At 39.2% G+C, this 21,617-nt stretch overlaps 1 protein-coding gene and 1 pseudogene across 1 annotated transcript; both read right to left on the minus strand.

Annotated features, from left to right (window-relative positions):
- Positions 1-202: 202 nt before the first annotated feature.
- On the minus strand, positions 203-1,316 carry LOC134377144 (putative olfactory receptor 10D4). The gene is made up of 2 exons (XM_063095760.1): positions 682-1,316; positions 203-506 (listed from the first exon to the last, which is right to left on the minus strand). The coding sequence occupies exons 1-2, from the start codon at positions 1,314-1,316 to the stop codon at positions 203-205; spliced, it is 939 nt and encodes a 312-aa protein (XP_062951830.1).
- An 18,281-nt stretch (positions 1,317-19,597) lies between these two features.
- On the minus strand, positions 19,598-20,467 carry LOC134375880 (olfactory receptor 10D3-like; annotated as a pseudogene).
- Positions 20,468-21,617: the final 1,150 nt, after the last annotated feature.

Genomic DNA, 21,617 nt, shown 5'->3' on the forward strand with positions numbered 1-21,617 from the left:
ATAGTGTTTGGCACATAGGAAGCATTGCAAAAGATTTTGATGAATAGATAATAATATACACATATGCACATAAATTACACTAGAATCTATTTAATCTCAGATGTTTGTCCCAAACCCCATATAGTAATCACACCAAATATAAGACAATAACAGCCCCCAGATACTTACAAGGCAAAGCTCTGAACAGGTCGTGACATAAAGCTTACTCCACACCACTACCTACTCCTTGAATTAGCACCTTTCTCAGTGCCAGCTTCACATCCTTGTTTCTCAAGGTATATAGCAAAGGATTCAGGGAAGAGGTGACAATATTATTCAACACTTCAACCACAGAATCCAGCCAAGGGCTGGAGGCAGGTCGGAGGTAAATGAGAATCACAGGTCCGTAGAACAGCAGGATGGAAGTCTCAAGGGCACTGCAGGTTGAGAAGGCCCTGCGCCTGCCTTCTGAGGAACGAATCTTCGATATAGAGGTGACAGTGCAAATGTAAGAAGTGAGGTTAGGGGCCGACCCCGTGGTGCACTCGGGAGAGTGGGGCGCTGGGAGCGCAGCAGTGCTCCCGCCGTGGGTTCGGATCCTATATAAGGATGGCCGGTGCGCTCACTGGCTGAGCGCGGTGCGGCTGGTCACAAAAAGACCAAAAAAAAAAAAAAAAAAAAGAGAGAGAAGTGAGGTCAGGAAGAAAACATGCGAGTGCAACAATGCCTGCATTGATGAAACTCACCATGTGCGCTAGAGAGGTGTCTGCACAGGCCAGGGGCAGCACCACCGGGATATCACACAAAAAATCGTTCACCTCATTGAAGCCACAGAAGGGTAAGTTAAAGACGAGGAACATGAGAACAGATGCGTGCAGAGAGGCCCCCAGCCAGGTGGCTAGAGTCAGGACGGTGCACACCTGATGGCTCATGATGACCGTGTATTGCAGAGGGTGACAGACGGCCATAGAGCGGTCATAAGCCATCACAGTGTAGAGGAAGCACTCAGTGCAGCCCAGGAAGTGGTAAAAGAAGAGCTGGCAGGCACAGCCCTGGTAAGAGATGGTGTGGCTTTGCCCCATTAGGTAGAGCATCATTTTGGGTGAAGTCACTGAAGGGAAAAATATGTCAAACACTGACAGGTTTCCCAGGAAGAAATACGTGGGGGTGTAGAGGTTGGAGGAAGGAAGGATGGCCAGAAGAATGGGCAGGTTCCCCCGCAGAGTGAGCAGGTAGAAGGCCAGAAATAAGACAAAGAGCACATTTTCCAGCCCTTTTGTATGAGGAATTCCCATCAGGAGGAACTCAGTTACTGATGTGTGATTCCTCATCTTCATGTCTACTTAGTCCTGGAAGATCAAAGAGTGGCCTCACTGAGATGTTTTAAGCCCCCACCCCCACCCCGTAACATCTTTATAGAAACCACTGGAAACTGGTAATAAGTATATACTGTAAAAAACTTCTAAATAGGGGTCAGTTCAAGTCTGTCATTAATGTCTGACATTTAGGTAAGTCATTTATTTATTTTCATCTCTTTTCTCAAAGCAAAATGAAGAGATAATGCTAAAGGCAGTACACAGGAGAGGGCATAGAATAAACTTTACAACTGGACACATCTAAGATTAAATGCTAAATCTTCCCTTCCCACTGTGTGACTTTGAAAAAAAATCTCTATATCTTCTCTGAATCTGTATAAATAGTATAATGAGATCTCATAGTTCGTGCGAGGATCAGTGCTTTAATAGGTCTATAAAGTGCCTAGCATAATGCCTGATCCTACCCATCCTTGTTAAAAAAAATGTATTGAAGACACAAATATTCTGAATTTGATGAGCCTTTATTCCACAGTTTCTCTTGGTCGACTTGAAGCAGTTCTGGGTCACCTACTGATGTGAATGATTCATGAAGCTGCTTTCTCCATCACCAGCTGGAGCAGAAAAACAAACAAACAAAAAAAAAAAAACAGAATTTTCTAGTGGGAATAAAGTAAAACAGAATGGAAAAGAAGATACTTAGTGTAGTAGAAAGCAATAGACAATTACCAATATTTAAAATATTCATCTTGTTTCAATATAGAATTTAGTCTCTCCTAGGAACTATGTCTGCCACATGGCTGAACATATGAATTCACCATGAAAGCTTTTAAGGTTTAGTGATGTTAGTCGGGGAATATTTTAAGGAAACACCATGGAGTCAACTCAGTCAGTATTAGCCCAAACTGCAATAGAGCCAGTTCCCACACCCTCTCCACCTTCCTCTAGTGCACACGCCCATCAGGAGATGACAAGATGAGCAGAAGAGAGCATTCTGGGGAAAATCACTTACACGCGGAAGGAAAATGTGTCCAACTTGGCTGAAAACCAGACCTCATATCCACCCCACCCCTGTTCCTTTGCCTTTAGAACATCTGTGGCTCTGAGGACAGAAACGATGAACGAACATTCTTCTTTCTCAGATTCAGCCTCTGAGACCTGAAAATCCAGACCCAGCAGTGCCTCTGGCCCCTGAGTGAAGGAGCAGCAATCATCCCCCAAAAGAGAATAAATGTCTTTAGTTTCCTTTGGGACCCTCTTCCCTAGTGGATACTGACTCGAAAACACAGAACAGAGGGAGCAATTAGACTGGAGACGTTCCCCTCTTCCCTCCTTCCTTCCTTCTCTCCACTGTCTCTATCTCATTACTTCTCAGATTAATAGGCAATTATAGAGCAGCATTTAGTTATATTCTATTTTTAAAGCTCTTTGAGTAACCATAACTCTTGGGCATGTTCTTCCTATAGTGGAGGGCCATCTGTTGGGTTCAGATATTCAAAACTGCCCAGAGATCCTGTGTTTGGGGGGATCTGGATTTGAAGAAAGAGCTGGGGATTAGGAAAACAACCAGTTTAAGGAGGCAACAACGCTATCAGGTGTTAAAACAGAACAAACCATGCCGGCAACTGTTTTTTTCCACAATTAGCTCCATAATCCACCATTATCTCTTCCACAACTGATTGAATTCGTATCTTATGCATGTTTTGAAAACTTTTCTATTTTCTTTTAAGACTGCTACTGATGTTTATTTTGCATACTTTAATTATTGTAACTTGGCTAAATGTATATCTTAAGAATTCAAACTGCTGCCTGCTAAGTAGAGAATAGATCAGAATGGACAAGGGTAGATTTAATAGGTCTGTGAGCACATTATTTTTCCTGACTGTCCAACAAAACAAGCACATGGACTTATTAAAAGTGTTATAGCTAAAGTCCCTTTGAGATAATACAGAAGTCACAAAAATGACAACTGCAGTGAAGCTTTAGTAATCTTAGCATTCTCATAATCGTTGTCCTTCCTCATGCCAGGAGGAGTACAGAAGAGACTCCCATCCCTGTGGTTTTGATTCTTACAGAGAATCTCTCTCTCTCTTTTTTAAGCCCCGTTATTTCATCCTTGCACCGACCCCATGAATTAGATTTTATTTTCATTGAAAAATAAAAGTAGAGCTCAAAAAGCTCAAATTATTGTTAAAGTTTACTCCAAAAGTCAATCATAGAGCTTGGATATGAATTTCAGTCTGTCTGCATTTAAAACTTATGCTCAATTCTGGGCAAGTTCTTTATAAATATGACTCCAAAATCACAGGCAACTAAGAGAAAAATTAGCAAATGGGATTATGTCAAACTACAAAGCTTCTGCACAGCGAAAGAAACAATTAATACAGCAAAAAGACACCTGGAGTGTGGGAGAAAATATTTGCAAACTATACATCTGACATAGGATTAATATGCAGAATATACAAGGAACAATTTAAACAGCTAAACAATAATAATGAAAAAATAACGTGACTTAAAAATGGGCAAAGGAGCTGAATTGGAATTTCTCAAAAGAAGATATGCAAATGGCCAACAGACGTGTGAAAAAATCCTCAGCATCACTCAATGTATAAGTCCGTTTTGTGCTGCTACAACAGACTACCTGAGACTGGGTAATTTATAAAGAGAAACGAAATTTATTACTTACAGTTTCTGAGGCTGAAAAGTACAAAGTCCATCTGGTGGTGGAAACAGCGACCCAGGAATCTTACATTGCAAGACAGTAGAAGCAGAGACAGCAGGAGAGAGAAAGACAGACTTTCCTCTTCTTTTAAAGCCCTCAGAACCACACCCCTGACCACCAGTTTTAATCCATCCACCACTGCATGATCCTACAATCCAATCTCCTCTTTAAGGAACCACCTTTCAATAAACATAATAGGATTTCCCACCCTCTTAACAGTCACAGTGGGGGCTAAGTTTCTAGTGCATAAGAAGACAATTATGGAAGACAATTCAAGCCTCAGTGAGTTTGGGGGGGACATAATTCAATCCACTACACTCAACATCACAGAAATGCAAATCAAAATCACACTGAGATATCATTTCATCCCAGTTTGACTGGCTATTATCAAAAAGACAGAGAATAGCAAATGCTGGCAAGCATGTGGAGAAAGGGGAATGCTCCTACACTGTTGGTGGGGCCGTAAATTGGTGCAGCCATTATGGAAAATGGTATGGTGTTTCCTCAAACAACTGCAGATACAACTACCATATGATCCAGCAATCCCAGAGGTTGGTATATACTCAAAGGAATGGAAGTCATCATGTCAAAGGGATACCATGTTTATTGCAGCTCTATTTACAATAGCCAAGAGTTGGACCCAACCTAAATGTCCATCATCAGATGACTGGATAAGGAAAATGTGGTATATATACACAATGAATTACTATTCTGCCATAAAAAGTAATGCAATACTAGCATTCGCAGCAGCATGGGTGAACTTAGAGAAAGTCATATCAAGTGAAATAAGCCATGCACAGAAAGAGAAATTATGCTTGTCCTCACTCAAAAGTGGGGGCTAAAAAATAAATAAATAAAATTTTTTAAAAAAAGAAAAAAGATACAATAATCACAATAATATGTTGAACTTTCAAAAGGAGAGAAGAGAACTGAGGTTACCAGAGGTGGGATAAGGGAGGAAGAAGGGAAATAAGGGAGGAATTGGAAAAGGGACACAAAAAATGATTACACTGTAGAGTGCTGAATATACTAACTATCATGATATGAATATCACATGTTGCGCACAGGTATTGATATTTAACTCTGTACCTCACAGATATGTATAATCAACGATGTTACACTAAAAATAAAATAAAATAAAAATAAATCCATAGCCAAGAGCAGTAAAAAATACAACAAAATACTTCTGCTCAATTCTAACAAAAGTTAATAAATATTTTGAGTGTTAATTTAAAAAGTAAACATGCTGAATTATACATTCTGACCCATTATCTTATTCTTTAGCTTTGCATTAAATCAAATCTTCATAAAAGCTTACTTTTTTTAAACTAGCATTTTTTTATATATTTAAATATCTTTATTGAGTTATAATTTACAAACCATAAAACTAACTTGTTTTAAGTGCACAATTCAATGAATATATATTTACAAAGAGTATATATGAGGGTACTTCAAAAAGTTTGTGGAAGGACATGGTTGGGGGAGGGGGGGAGGGAGAAGGGAGGGAGGTTTTGGTGATGGGGAGCATTAATCAGCTACAATGTATATCGACAAAATAAAATTTAAAAAAAAAAAATAAGTGGGTTCGATCTTTTTGGGGGAGTAATTTTTAAAAATTTAAATGTGCATACTTAAGATTCAGTGGTTATAATCTAAGAATTAACTCTACAAATATATTTGTATAAGTATGCTATATATGCATACAAGATTTTTTATTGTGGCAGTGTATGTAATAGCAAATACTGAAAATAAACTAAATGTCTATCAGTAAAAAAAAAAAAAAAAAAAGTTTGTGGACAACTAAACTTAAAACATAACACAAATGTGACCATAAGCTTTTTGAAGACCCCACATACAAGTATGTACATAATTGTTCGACTATCATCATAATCTAATTCTAGAACATTTCCCTCACACACAAAACAATGTCTTGGCATTTACTATCATTCCCATTCCCACTCCCACCCCAGCTCTAGGCCACAAAACTAATCTTCTTTCTGAATGTCTTTATTTGCCTTTTTGGACATTTCTTTTAAGTGCAATTGTAAAATATGTATTCCTTTTGATCCGGAGTCTCCCACTCAGCATGATGTTTTTGAAATTTATCTCTGTTGTTGTATGTACCAATATTTTGTTTCTCTAAGCTAATGAATAGTTTTTCATAGTATGAATATTTCTATTTCCTGAACAATAGGCTAAGATTCTAACTTTAATCATAGTGCCTATAGTACCCTAAGAGATTATTGGTATGAATTTAGAAACATTCCGAATATCTCAAAATCATCATCATTTTCATCATTATTATCAGCGCCATCATCTAGTCAAAACTGAATTATTTAAAATTGTGTCATGTTAAAAAGCTTAGAGTGTGAATTGTAGAATATGTATATATATATACATAAAACTTTAATTTTCTAGTTTCAGCTCATCATCTTAATTTCTTCCTTCTGAATCACTATGAAAAGCAGTACTAAATTAGTGAAAATCAGTCTGGTGCCTAAATAATTTTTAATTAGCGATGTGCACCAATCTTCTCCTTTTCAATTTTCTTTATTATAAATTGAGTATTTTAAATTACATGTAAGTCATTCCAAGAATAAATTCTATCTCTATGACTTATTAAAACACACACACTAAGATGTGCTACAAGCAACAACAACCCTCTGTGTATACCACCTCATTTCAATTTCCCAGAACTGCTGTTCTTGGCAAAATCTCAAGAGTCACTAAAGTAGCAAGTCACGTGACAGTCCCAAATTGTATCATTCTTTATATACTTAATGTCTCTAAACTTTCCAAATCTTTCTTCATTTAAACATCTGCTGTTGACATCTTATAGTTGACAGCCAGTCAGATTAAATCAGTCTTACAGGACATACACTCTCAGAAGATTTACGAATGATTTATACAAGAATTTATGGATATATATATATAAAGAATAACTATGTAAATTTGCAAGGAAAACTAAAAGACCATGTTCACTAGAATGCATGTGTTAGTGGATCGGGATATTCTTTTCCAAATGGGAAAATTGTACATTCAGAGCAAAATGCTCTCTCAGGAGGCTGCTTAGTGAGTACAAAGTTAAAGCAGAGAAAACCAGATGATTCTAGCTGAGAGTTTCCCTGTACTGTGACATGTTTCCTCATCATATCAGTACACCTGTGAACAGGCTGAAACAACTCTGTCAGTTGGAATTTCATACAGATAAACTATCCCCTTGCTCAGCATCCATGTCCTTTTTATCTTTCAACAGATTTACCAAGGTATAATTTATAGGTCATAAAATTTACCTGTTCTAAGAGTAAAATTTAATATTTCTAGTAAATTTATAGATTTGTGTAAATGCTGACAAAATTCAGAACATTTCCATCACCCTCAAAATTTCCTGGAGCCCATTTTCAATCAATTTTCACTCTAACAACCTCCCCAGGAAACCATTAATTTGCTTTCTGTCTTTATGAATTGGTCTCTTCTTGACATTTCATATAAATGGAATAATACAGCTTTTTGAATCTGACCTTTTAAAATTAGCATAACATTTTTGAGGTTTACTTGCTGCAGCATGTAAAAAGTTTGTCCTTTTCATTGCTGAATAATATTTCACTGTATTACAACACCACACGTTGTTTATTCTTTCACCACATGATGAATGTTTAGCATGATCCCAGTTCCTAAATATATGAATAATGCTCCTGTGGACATTCACATGCATATCTTTGTGTTCATCTACTCTCTTTTTGTCTATCACTGAAGGTTGTAAATTCTTTTTTGAGACTTGGATAAAATTATTACAATACCTTCTTTTTTATGTCTTCTGTAGAAACCTAATATCACCAATTACGTATTTATTCTTATTGTTTACTGTTTTGAAGCGTGTCCTTCTCTTGGTCCATTGGTTCAGCCTAATATAGCACTTTACATACACGGTGCATGGAGGTGGACACAGCTAATATCTTCCAGGGATTAGTTACTTAAAAATAGCAAAAACCACAACAATTCGTTGGAAATAGAAATGCTTCACCTGGAAATGGCAGCTGTCACGATTTTGAAATTTGGGATCCTCCCTACTCTTATTTTTTCCTGCCACAACTGCAGATGTACGTGTATGCCTGAATGCCCAGCTTACATGGTAACAGTAGGGCTGTCATGCTATCAGGTGGCTTAGAAATGGGTAAGCCAGGTACAGCTACAGTGGGATATGTCACCCACATTGCCATATGAGAAAAAGGGAAATCTAAACTAAAATCTTTGAGGTGGATGCCAGAGACCAGAAAAAGGAAATCAAATGCATTCACATTCTTTAATTTAGTAATTATATAACTTAACATGATCATCAGTAATTAAGTTGCTATCTTGAAACAGTCTCACACCTTTGTTTATTGTCTTAATTATTCTGGACTTATAGTGAAATACAAGAGTGTTATTAATTAGTCCCTTCCAACTTCAATAAACAGGGCATAATACCACAGGTTGGTAATTGCATAAGAAATGGATCACATTGTGGGCAGGTCAGGAACAGCTCCAGTGAGAGTATAACAGGAATTTGTGAATGTTTTTGAGTGTCAGTGCGTTGACTCCATGGGTCTCAGGATGTGTGACAATATTGGGCTGACATAATGGATTATTGTTGAGGTGGCCAAAATTGAAAGGAGTCTCTAGTCCACTTGTTGCAGAGGCGGCTGACTTATTCATCTGTTCATAGGTTTGACAGAGCAAAGTCTTCACGAGGATAAGGGAAATGTTTTTCTTAGCCCTGATCCAGGGACAGCCATTGCCAGGTCTTTTGCTGGTTTGAATAAGAATAGAATTTATATAGTTTTTAGAGTAAACTGGGGGAAGTACTTAAAATGCAAAGAACACTATCTGAGGTTCACTAGAACAATGAAGAGATATTCTGCATAACTTTCTGACATCAGGAAGACTGAATAGTTGAAAGAATAGGTCATTCATTAAAATTGTTTTTTATTTTATTTTTTTCAATAATGTGCTTATTACAGCGAAGGTCCCTTCCAATAGAGAGGTCTCTTTTTTCCAGAATACAAGAATACTCCCTAGCTGGTCACGTTGATACATTAAGCATTCTAAAGTACCTCAGAGCCATATTCCTCAGAATGTATTCCATAAGGTGCCATTCCATTCATTTCAAAAGTGCCATTTCAATTTATTTCATGGTGCCACCAGCAGGAGTAAGCGTGCTCAGGTCAGCCAAGTTTGACATCACCGGAGCAAAAACGGAAAATATTTCTGTTGCCCCCTCTCTCTAGGCAAGCACTTCATGTTTCCTCTTTTGCCCAATTTTCTAGTTTCCTTCTTTCCTTGTTCTTGGTGCTTTTATCTAAACCTAAGTTTTCACAGACCCCTCTTCCATTTATATTTAATGACTTTATCCCCACCCCGTGCTGACTATTTGTTCTATGTCTACCTTCTCCAATATGTTTCACACTCCGTAAGGGCGGAGATCATTATCTCATTCACTACCATATCCTCTTTGGCTAGCTCTATGCCTTATAAATATTAAACCATCAATAAATATTTGACGTTATCCCAATGGCTGCCCTACTGGATTGAATATGTTGTAGGCCAGTCATTGATTAAAACGTTGAAAAATACTTTATGAGTCATCAAACCAAAATGATGACATAAGAACAGTCATAACTGGTATTTTTAATGAAATTTTAACTAGTTTAAGTGATAAGAACTATCAGTGACAGAAGAAAGGGATCATTGTGGAATGGGGTGTTCAGAGAAGCTATTATGAGAATGGCAGAGGATGAAAAAATATCTAAAAATATATGTGGTTCTTGTGAAGGAGAGAACAATGTAGTAGACATTCTAAGTCAAGAAAACCATGTGAAGAAATATGTGGTACAGGATATGTCTTTAACATGTGAAATAATCTTAATTAGAAAGAAGAGTTCCAATAAGGAAAAAGTTTAATAAGGTGAAAATATGTCTGTGGTGGTTAAAAATGTGCTGTTAAGAGCATTTCTGGAGGAGTTTCAAGATGGCGGCGGCTGTGGCGGCTGGCGCGGAGTAGCTGAGGTGGAAAAGGTGGCCACTGGGCCTCAGGCAGCCGGGAAACTTGTGGACCTTCCTCTCACCATCTCTTAAGGGAGGACTGCTGCTGCTGGCCGGTCGTGGGGGCTCAACGCCACTTTGCCCCCGGCAGGAGAGGCTGCCTCATTTACAGGCAACGGCTTTGAAGTGTGGAGCACGAAAAGAACTGATTCTTAGCTGCAAAAGCAAGTCTTGAAATAGGGAACACGGCGCCAGGGCTGCTGTGGATGCAGCCAGGATCCCGGAGGCTGGGGCCGCACTGAAGGCGGCCAGCTGCCCTATTCAGGATTCGAGGTTTCAGGCCGGCATTAAAGAAGATTCCTGGGAGCGCCTGAGCCGCGCCGCTACTGAACAGCCCGAGGCGGCAGCGCCGAGAACACGGAAGGCGACAAACCAGAGACAGAGTGAGCGCCCGACCTGGCACAGCACTGTGAGTGATCCCTGGCACAGCTCTGTTCGGGGGGTGGATGCCCACGCGGCTCCCGCCTGCACCACCAGGCCACTCACCGCCCCGGTGCTGCCTCCATTTTCCCAGGTGCGGGCAGCTCCGCCCTGCTCGGCCATCACTGAGCCCATTTGCTTGGCCTGGCGCGGGGCTTTCCGGACCCTGCGGGCCGGCCTCCTCTAGCACTCCCTCTGCTGTTCTCTGGCGGGGCTGGGGGTGTGGGGCGTCCCGACCAGTGTTGGGAGGGCAAGGAACTACGGGCGGGCCGACTGTCACTCCACCACACTCTGGACTCCGGCCCCGGTAAACTTCCTGTTACTGGGAGGCAGATACCATCTCTGCGACCACCAGTTTGGAAAAAAGCCTAACGAATTTCTGGTTGGGAATAGTGTGGTAGGAGAGTTCCCAGGTCCGCTTGAACCTGCCGGAGAGCAGGCTGCAGGCGGGCACTAGACTCGGTTTATACCGGGTGGATACAAAGGTGAACAAGACCCGTGAAAGATCTACACAGTGCTACAAAGGCACCCAGAGAGACCGGTCGTCTGTGCCTAGCAGAAACCTGGTAGACTTCCTGGGTGAGGCAGTGCTGAGCAGGGTCTTGAAGGCCCAGCTGATAGACGAGGGGTGCAGAAGACACACCCCAGCCCAGCACAGTGTGCACAGAGGGGGGAGACGTGGGGCCAGGGAGGCGGAGACTCGACAGAAACCACACACCCGGTGGGGTCGCCACTGCACGATCTAACAGCCTGGGCCAGAGCACACGGAACGGGGAGAAGTCCTGTACAGGAAGTGAAAGCTCAACAGAGATCACACACCCTGTGGTACGTGATCCACCAGCCCAGCAGAGTCCAAGCTGACCAGAAAGGTGGATCCCCGGAGAAGCCCAAGACCCGAGGCAACCACAAACACAAGACACTAGAGGCCAACTGAGCAGTCACGGCGGGAGCCATACCAAATTGGCAACCACAGCAACATCCTAGTTAGTCATTAGTCTCAAACCGGTGGACTGTGAAACCCCCTGCCACAATGAATAAACACCAAAAAAAAGACACCAGAAATACAAAAATTCAAGAAAGTACACCACCAAAAGTTAATAAATCTCATACTCTAGATCCTATAGAACAAGAAGCCCTTGAAATAACTGACAAGGAATTTCGAGTGATAATTCTAAGGAAACTGAATGAGATACAAGAAAACTCAGCTAGACATCATGATGAAAGGAGGAAAAGTATACAGGATCTGAAAGAGGAAATATACAAGGAAATCAATGTCCTGAAAAAAAATGTAGCAGAACTTGCTGAACTGAAGAAATTATTCAGCGAAATAAAAAACACAACGGAGAGTTTAACCAGCAGGCTTGTCGAAGTTGAAGAGCGAACCTCTGAACTTGAAGGTGGGCTGTTTGAAATAACACAAGCAGACAAAAAGAAAGAAAAAAGAATCAAGGACATGGAAGAAAATCTGAGAGAGATATCAGACAACCTCAAGCGCTCAAATATCCGAGTCATGGGTATTCCAGAAGGGGAGGAAAATGGAGATTCCATTGAAAACATATTCAACAAAATAGTGGCAGAAAACTTCCCAGGTATAGGAAAAATCACAGATCTTCAGATCCAGGAAGCTCAACGATCTCCAAACGTATTCAACCCAAAAAGGCCTTCTCCAAGACATGTCATAGTCAAATTGGCAAAACTCAGAGACAAAGAGAGAATCTTAAAAGCTGCAGGAGAGAAGCGTCAAATCACCTATAAGGGAGCCCCAATCAGGTTAACATCAGACTTTTCATCACAAACCCTAAAAGCTAGAAAGGAATGGGATGATATTTTCAAAATACTAAAAGACAAAGATTGCCAGCCAAGAATACTCTACCCTGCAAGGCTATCCTTCCGAAATGAGGGGCAAATAGTATATTTCTCAGACAAACAAAAACTGCGGGAGTTCACTACCTCACGACCACCCTTACAAGAAATCCTCAAGGGAGTACTGGGTTTGGTTCCTGAAAAATAACTACCACTGCCATAAAAACCTAAGAAAAATCTAAACCTGCTAGTACAATAAAAATGGCATTCATGAAGAGAAAACAAACTAACAAAAACACTATCTACAACGTAAGGAACCAACAAACAAAGAAACCAAACAGTAAATCAGAAAGCAAGGAACAAAAGACACCTAAGACAACCAAACAACCAATAAAATGCTAGGAATAAATCAACACCTTTCAATAACAACTCTTAATGTTAAAGGCTTAAATTCCCCAATTAAAAGACACAGACTGGCTGACTGGATCAAAAAGCAGGACCCAACTATATGCTGCCTACAAGAGACCCACCTCACCCATAAAGATTCACACAGACTAAGAGTGAAAGGATGGAAAAAGATTTACCATGCAAACAGAAAAGAAAAACGAGCTGGAGTGGCTATTCTTATATCTGACAAAATAGACTTTAAACTAAAAACCATAAAAAGAGACAATGAGGGACACTACTTAATGATAAAAGGTCTGATCCATCATGAAGACATAACAATCATAAATATGTACGCACCCAATGTTGGAGCAGCCAGATTTATAAAACAAACACTATTAGACCTAAAGAAGGAAATAGACACTAATACCATAATAGCAGGGGACCTGAACACTCCACTGTCAATATTAGACAGATCATCTAGGCAAAGAATCAGTAGAGAAACACAAGATCTAAACAAGACTCTAGACCAATTGGAATTGGTAGATATCTACAGAACATTCCACCCAACAACCTCAGAATATTCATTCTTCTCATCAGCACATGGATCATTCTCCAGGATAGATCACATATTAGGTCACAAATCAAGTCTCAATAAATTCAAAAAAATTGGAATTATCCCATTTATCTTCTCAGACCACAATGGATTAAAACTAGAAATTAATAACAAACGAAACTCTGGAAACTATACAAACACATGGAAATTAAACAGCATTCTACTTAATGACATATGGGTCCAAGAAGAAATCAAGCAGGAAATCAAAAAGTTTATTGAAACTAATGAAAACAATGATACATCATACCAAAACCTGTGGGATACTGCAAAAGCAGTATTGAGGGGAAAATTTATTGCATTAAATGCTCACTTCAGAAGAATGGAAAGATGGCAAGTGAACAACCTAACACTTCACCTTAAAGAACTAGAAAAACAAGAACAATCCAATCCTAAAGTTAGCAGACGGAAGGAAATCATTAAGATCAGAGCAGAACTGAATGAAATTGAAAACCAAAAAACAATTCAAAAGATCAACGAATCAAAAAGTTGGTTTTTTGAAAAGATAAATAAAATAGACAAACCATTAGCATGGCTAACAAAAAAAAGAAGAGAGAAGACTCAAATAACCAAAATTAGAAATGAAAAAGGCGATATTACAACTGATTCATCTGAAATACAAGGAATCATTCGAGACTACTACAAACAACTATACGCCAACAAATTTGAAAATCTGGAGGAAATGGATAAATTTCTGGACACACACAAGCTCCCAAAACTGAACCGTGAAGACGTAGAAAATTTGAACAGACCAATAACAATAAAGGAGATTGAAGCTGTTATCAGAAGGCTCCCAACAAAGAAAAGCCCAGGACCAGATGGATTCACAGCAGAATTTTACCAAACATTCAAAGAGGAATTGACACCGATTCTTTACAAACTATTCCAAAAGATTGAAACGGACGCAAATCTCCCAAACTCATTCTATGAAGCAAACATCATCCTGATACCAAAACCAGGTAAAGATATACGCAAAAAAGAAAACTACAGGCCGATATCCTTGATGAATATAGATGCAAAAATCCTCACTAAAATACTAGCAAACAGAATACAGCAACACATACGAAAAATTATTCATCACGATCAAGTGGGATTCATCCCAGGGATGCAAGGTTGGTTCAACATACGCAAATCAATAAATGTGATACACCATATTAATAAACTCAAACACAAGGACCATATGATCATCTCTATAGATGCTGAAAAAGCATTTGATAAAGTTCAGCACTCATTCATGACAAAGACCCTCTATAAGTTAGGTATAGAGGGAAAGTATCTCAACATAATTAAAGCCATATATGACAAACCCACTGCCAATATCATCCTGAATGGGGAAAAGCTGAAAGCTTTTCCTTTAAGAACAGGAACTAGACAAGGATGCCCACTCTCACCACTCCTATTCAACATAGTGTTGGAAGTACTAGCCAGAGCAATCAGAGAAGAGAAGGAAATAAAGGGCATCCAGATTGGAAAAGATGAAGTCAAACTGTCCCTGTTTGCAGATGACATGATCCTATATATCGAACAGCCTAAAACCTCTACAAAAAAACTCTTGGAATTGATAAATGATTTCAGCACAGTAGCAGGATACAAAATCAACACACAAAAATCAGTAGCATTTCTTTTCTCCAATAGTGAACATGCAGAAGGAGAAATCAAGAAAGCCTGCCCATTTACAATAGCCACCAAAAAAATAAAATACTTAGGAATTGAGTTAACCAAGGATGTGAAAAATCTCTATAATGAGACCTACAAACCACTGCTGAGAGAAATTAGAGAGGATACAAGAAGATGGAAAGATATTCCATGCTCTTGGATTAGAAGAATCAACATAGTGAAAATGTCCATACTACCCAAAGTGATATACAAATTCAACGCAATCCCCATCAAAATTCCAATGACGTTTTTCTCAGAAATGGAAAAAACTATTCAGACATTTATATGGAACAATAAAAGACCACGAATAGCCAAAGCAATGCTCAGCAAAAAAAATAAAGCTGGAGGCATAACACTACCTGACTTTAAGCTATACCATAAAGCTATAATAACCAAAACAGTATGGTACTGGTATAAAAACAGACACACTGACCAATGGAATAGAATAGAGAATCCAGAAATCAACCCACACACTTACTGCCATCTGATCTTTGACAAAGGCACAAAGCCTATTCACTGGGGAAGGGACTGCCTCTTCAGCAAGTGGTGCTGGGATAACTGGATATCGATATGCAGGAGAATGAAACTAGATCCATACCTCTCACCGTATACTAAAATCAACTCAAAATGGATTAAGGATTTAAATATACACCCTGAGACAATAAAACTTCTTAAAGAGAACATAGGAGAAACACTTCAGGAAATAGGACTGGGCACAGACTTCATGAATACAACCCCAAAAGCACGGGCAACCAAAGGAAAAATAAACAAATGGGATTATATCAAACTAAAAAGCTTCTGCACAGCAAAAGAAACAATTAACAGAGTTAAAAGACAACCAACAGAGTGGGAGAAAATATTTGCAAAATATACATCTGACAAAGGGTTAATATCCAGAATATATAAGGAACTCAAACAACTTTACAAGAAGAAAACAAGCAACCCAATTAAAAAATGGGCAAAAGAGCTAAGTAGGCATTTCTCTAAGGAAGATATACAAATGGCCAACAGACATATGAAAAAATGCTCAACATCACTCAGCATCCGGGAAATGCAAATCAAAACCACATTGAGATACCATCTAACCCCAGTTAGGATGGCTAAAATCCAAAAGACTATGAACGATAAATGCTGGCGAGGCTGCGGAGAAAAAGGAACTCTCATACATTGTTGGTGGGACTGCAAAATGGTGCAGCCTCTATGGAAAATGGTATGGAGGTTCCTCAAACAATTGCAGATAGATCTACCATACGACCCAGCTATCCCACTGTTGGGAATATACCCAGAGGAATGGAAATCATCAAGTTGAAGGTATACCTGTTCCCCAATGTTCATCGCAGCACTCTTTACAATAGCCAAGAGTTGGAACCAGCCCAAATGCCCATCATCAGATGAGTGGATACGGAAAATGTGGTACATCTACACAATGGAATACTGCTCAGCTATAAAAACGAATGAAATACTGCCATTTGCAACAACATGGATGGACCTTGAGAGAATTATATTAAGTGAAACAAGTCAGGCACAGAAAGAGAAATACCACATGTTCTCACTTATTGGAGGGAGCTAAAAATTAATATATAAATTCACACACACACACACACACACACACACACACAAACCGGGGGGGGGGGGGGAAGAAGATATAACAACCACAATTATTTGAAGTTGATACAACATGCAAACAGAAAGGATATTGTTGGGGGGCGGGAGGGAGAAGGGAGGGAGGTTTTGGTGATGGGGAGCAATAATCAGCTACAATGTATATCGACAAAATAAAATTTAAAAAAAAAAATAAATGTGCTCTTAAATTTTTTGACACTCTCTTTAAAAAGTGGAACCTAATTTCCCTCCCACTGAATGTGAGCTGGAATCAGTGACTCTCTTCCAATAGACAGAAATTAAAATCAGGAGTGATGAGATGTGATTTTGGAGAGAAGATCATAAAAGGCCTGTGGCTTCCTGCTTAGACTGTCTCTTGGATCACTTGCTCTTGGAGGTAAGCAGCTGCCATGTTGTGAGGACACATAGGTGTCCCTATAAAGAGGCCCGTGTGGTGAGTGAGGAACTGAGGCCTCTGCTGACAGCCATGTCCTGAGCCATCTCACAGACAGATCCTGTGCCAAATGACCCAGCCCTGGCTGACAGTGTGACTGCGACCCCATGAGATCCCAAGCCACGACTGCCCAGCTAAGCTTCTTGCTCCTCAGAAACAGTCTAAGACAACAAATGACTGTTTAAAGCTTCTCAGTGTTGAAGAAATTTGTTGTACTACAGGTAATAAATAATATATAACACCAAGATGGTACAGAGGATCCAAGAACTTTCAAACAGGAGAAAAAAGGTTTCCCTTGAAGGACAACCATAGTGATATTAGTAACTGTGGTAGTAAATCAAGGGATTTTTAAAAATGATTGATTCACATCATAGATAGGTAGCTGTTATTTCTGTAAATACTTTCCCCCTTGTACCCTTTGCATAGGTCATTTAATGAGCACTCTTCCCAGGTCCCATCTGATACTATACACATAGAGGGTTTTAAGTTAATCAGGCAATTAGTGACTGAATGAATGAATGGATAATATTACAGAGTGGAAACGAGCTGAAGTCATTATTTTCCCACCGTTGCTTATTCCTGTGAATGTTACCCAGAGTGCTTCCCTAGTTGTGCCCAACGTCATCGCTATTTGTCTGTATGCAGTTACTTCACCTCCCTGGGCCTCAGTTCTTCCGTACACAATTGAGGACAGTAACTTTACCCACCTCATACAGGTGTTGTTCATTTGTATTGCTTAACATACACAAAGTAGAATAGTAAATGACAAATAAAAAGCAGGACACAGGGTAGCTGTACTTATTCAGAGTTTATGCTTCTTTAGTACTTTTTAAAAGGCAGTATACCATAGACAGGGCTAAGAGTTTAGCTCTAAATACAAACAGACAGGGTGTGACTAATTTGTCCTTAGTTTCTTTGTCTGTAAAGGAGGGTGTCACAATATCTAACTCTTAGGATCTTGTGAGTAAACTTAATTCTATACATGGGAAGTGCTTAGAACTCTTTCATATACACACAGTAGGCATATTTTGCTTATTTTTTAAGAGGTAAAAAAGATTTTTGATTCTTTTTTATTGAAATGTAATTGACTATACATATTTGTGGGGCCTGGAGTCAACTATCAGTGTTGTGTACAGTATGTGATGATTAAATCAGGATAGCATGCTCATCATTACAAAACATACTCATTTTTTGTGTCCATTAACCAATGTTAGATGTCAGTTGTTATTCTAGGTGTCTGAGTGGATGAATCTAAATACATGGGTCACTGGCCTGAAATTTATTTGATTAAATATTGAAGTTTAAAAGTTGAAACATTCAAAAAAATTAATAAACAAAGTCAGTGGTTTAAATTAAATTAATTACAAATATTTTAGATTTTCAAGAAATAGACCATACCTACAATGGATAGAAAAGCTTGAAAAGGTTTTCCTCTGCAAATTTTCAAAAATTCATTCTCACATTGTTTCCAAATAGATTAATGGCCATCTTCTCACTCGAGACATAATAAATGAAGTCCAACACCAAACTTCTCTGATAGCCACAGTAATAAATCTCCACATTAGATTTTTGCAAGGGCAAAATACTGTTAAAGCCAAAGAAGTTATAAATCAAGTTTAAACCTAAATTTACCAAACTGCACAATCCTACTTTTAAATTTCAAAGCTTTTTGGCCATAAAACCCAACTTTATTGAGTGACCAGAGAGATAGTGTAGTAGCATAGAGTAAGGCATCCATTGGGGGAGGGAGGAAGGCAGGCAGTCAGGCAGAGAGTCCATGGCCTCTAGAAATTTGCTGCATTATAATCGATCAAAACAGAGTTCCAACAAGTACAGATTGTGTGAAGCAGAAAAGATATATTGTTTTGGCAAATTAAAACAAAACAAAAAAAAAGAAAAAGAAAAAGAAAAAGAAAGCTGGGCTAATCTGAACAAGCTTTCTTGAAGGAGTAAATTGGTGGCTCTGTCCACCCATGCCCTACCACATGATCATGAGGACTCCCAAGAAGTGTCTGATAGTAACTCTGCCCAGCCTGCTATTTGGCAACAATCCTGTTTTAAGGCAGTGGATCTGAAGTGACTCCCCAAAGAATCTCAGAGAGGGATTGCTCTGATACCTTATACCACAGATGAATGGCCCCTGTAGTAGTCCGTTTCTGTTGCTTATAACAAAATACTTGAAACTGTGTGATTTATAAAAATAATGAAATGTGTTGCTCACAGTTTCTGAGCTTGGGAAGTCCAAAGTTCATCTGGTGGTGGTGAAAATGATCCAGGGGTTTCATAATGCAAAAACGGCAGAACAGAGGGAGAGAGACAGTCTCTCCTTTCTCTTCTTCTAAAGCCCTCAGGACCACGCCCCTGATGACCATTTTTAGTCCTTTCACAACACCATGCTCTTACAATACAATCACCTCTTCAAAGCTCCACCTTCCATTTACCGTAATAGGATTTCCCACCCTCTTAACAGTCACAGTGGGGACCAAATTTCTGATACATAAAACTTTGGGGACACAATTCAAGCTTCAGTGAGTTTTGGGGAGACATAATTCAATCTACTACAGGCCCACTTAAGTTAACACCTTTCTCAGGGTCAGTTTCACATCCTCATTTCTCAAGGTATAAATCGAAAGATTAAGGGAAAGTGAGATGATATTGTCTAACCCCTGAATAACAGAAGGCAGGCAGAGGCTGGAAGCAGACCGGAGATAGGTGAGCATCACAGGCCCATAGGACAGGAGGATGGAGATCAAGTGGGCACTGCAAGTGGAAGAGATTCGACACCTGCCTTCTGAGGAGCTGGTTTTCAACATGGAAAGGATGACATGACTATAGGAAGTAAGGACAAGAAAAAGCACGTCAGAGTCACAACGTCCACATTAGTAAAATTCACCATCTGTGCTAGAGAGGTGTCTGCACGGGCCAGGGGCAGCACCACCACGATATCAGAAAAAATTGTTCACCTCATTGGGGCCACAATAGGGCAACTTAAAGATAAGAAATGTGAGGATACTTCCCTGGAGAAGCCACGTGCCCACTGTCAAGCTGGTACACACCCTGTGGCTCATGAAAACCATGTGTCACAGATGGTGTATGACAGATGGCCACAAAGGGTCGAAGGCCATCACAATGTAGAGGAAACACTTGGTGTCACAAAGGATATGGGGAAAGAAGAGGTGGCAGGCACAGCCCTGGTAAGAGATGGTGCAGCTTTGCCCCATTAGGTAGAGCATCATTTTGGGTGAAGTCACTGAAGGGAAAAACATGTTAAACACTGACAAGTTTCCCAGGAAGAACTACACAGGGGTGTGGAGGTTGGAGGAAGCCAGAATAGTGAGAAATATGAGCGGGTTCCCCAGCAAGGTGAAGAGGTAGAAGGCCAAAAACACAATGAAGAGCATGTTCTCCAGCCTTTCAGTGTTGGGAATTCCCAACAGGATTTACTCCATCCTGGGGGTGTAGTTCTAACAAGTGAGTTTAGCTGAGTTGTAGGATATAAGACTGATTACAGAAAAATCAATTGTCTTTCTCCATATTAGCAACGAATAATTTGAAATTGAAATTTTAAAACTATCATTTAAAATAGTATTAAAATAGGAAATAGTGAAAAATCTGAAAAATGTTCTGGACTTGAATACTGAAACTGTACAACATTGTTGAGAGAAACAAAAGAAATGTACAGAATTCATGGGTCAGACATAATATGACTAATTTGTCAATTCTCTCCAAATTGACTTACAGATTCAATGCAATTATAATCAAAATTTCAGCAGGCTTTTTTTGCGGAAATTAACAAGCCAATTCTAAAAATGCACATGGAAATTGGAAACACAAATGATTGGTACGCAAAATAATTATAAAGGAAAATGTTTTTGGAGGGATGGCTCCCAGGCAGGGCAGGCCCAGTGATGCATGTTGGTGGTAAATTCAAGTACATGGAGTTCCACCTTTCTCTAGTCTTTGTTAAAGTACCAACAGAAGTTATCAACTGTGCGGGTGGCCTCTGCTGTGTGTGACATTTTCCATGCATTATCAGTACAGAATTCTTGATGATGCTGGAAATTCCGGCTCATTCACCACGTACAATTCCATTGGGTTTTAGTAAATATAACCAAAAAAGATGGATCATTCCTTTTTCACTCCTGAAGAAGGTAAAACTCAGCAAATGTCATTATTGACCTCCTGTTTAAAAAAAAAAAAAAAAGTACTGAATAAGTTGTACAGCACTCTTAAGAGTTGTAAGTAACTCCTGAGCAATAGATAGGGTGGCAACAACAGTGTTTTCTACCAATGCCGTAAAACCAAAAAGAAAACTAACGGGTGTTTACTTTGGGAAAGGAAAAGACAAAATTAGTATTTTACAAAGATAGTACAAGTTTATACCCATATAACCCAAGAGAATCAAATGGAAGTTAATAGCGTTCAGAAAGGTATGTCAAAGAAGTTGGATAGAAGCTTAAATTAACAAAAATTAGTAGCATGTATTTGATAAAGAGATTTTGAAATATATATTAAGTGGAGGTAAATTACAAATAATTACTGAAATAGCCTTTCAAGGTCGTATTGTGATTTTACATTGATTAAATATGC

Source organism: Cynocephalus volans, chromosome 4 (assembly GCF_027409185.1).
Source record: "Cynocephalus volans isolate mCynVol1 chromosome 4, mCynVol1.pri, whole genome shotgun sequence".
Classification (NCBI taxonomy): Eukaryota; Metazoa; Chordata; class Mammalia; order Dermoptera; family Cynocephalidae; genus Cynocephalus; species Cynocephalus volans.

What these genes read in the sequence shown, in the direction of transcription:
- LOC134377144 (XM_063095760.1), bottom strand. Translation starts at nt 1,316, where the DNA reads ATGAAGATGAGGAATCACACATCAGTAACTGAGTTCCTCCTGATGGGA. An exon ending in GTTGCACTCGCATGTTTTCT is followed by an intron (nt 507 to 681) that starts TCCTGACCTCAC and finishes CACGGGGTCGGC; the next exon opens with CCCTAACCTCACTTCTTACA.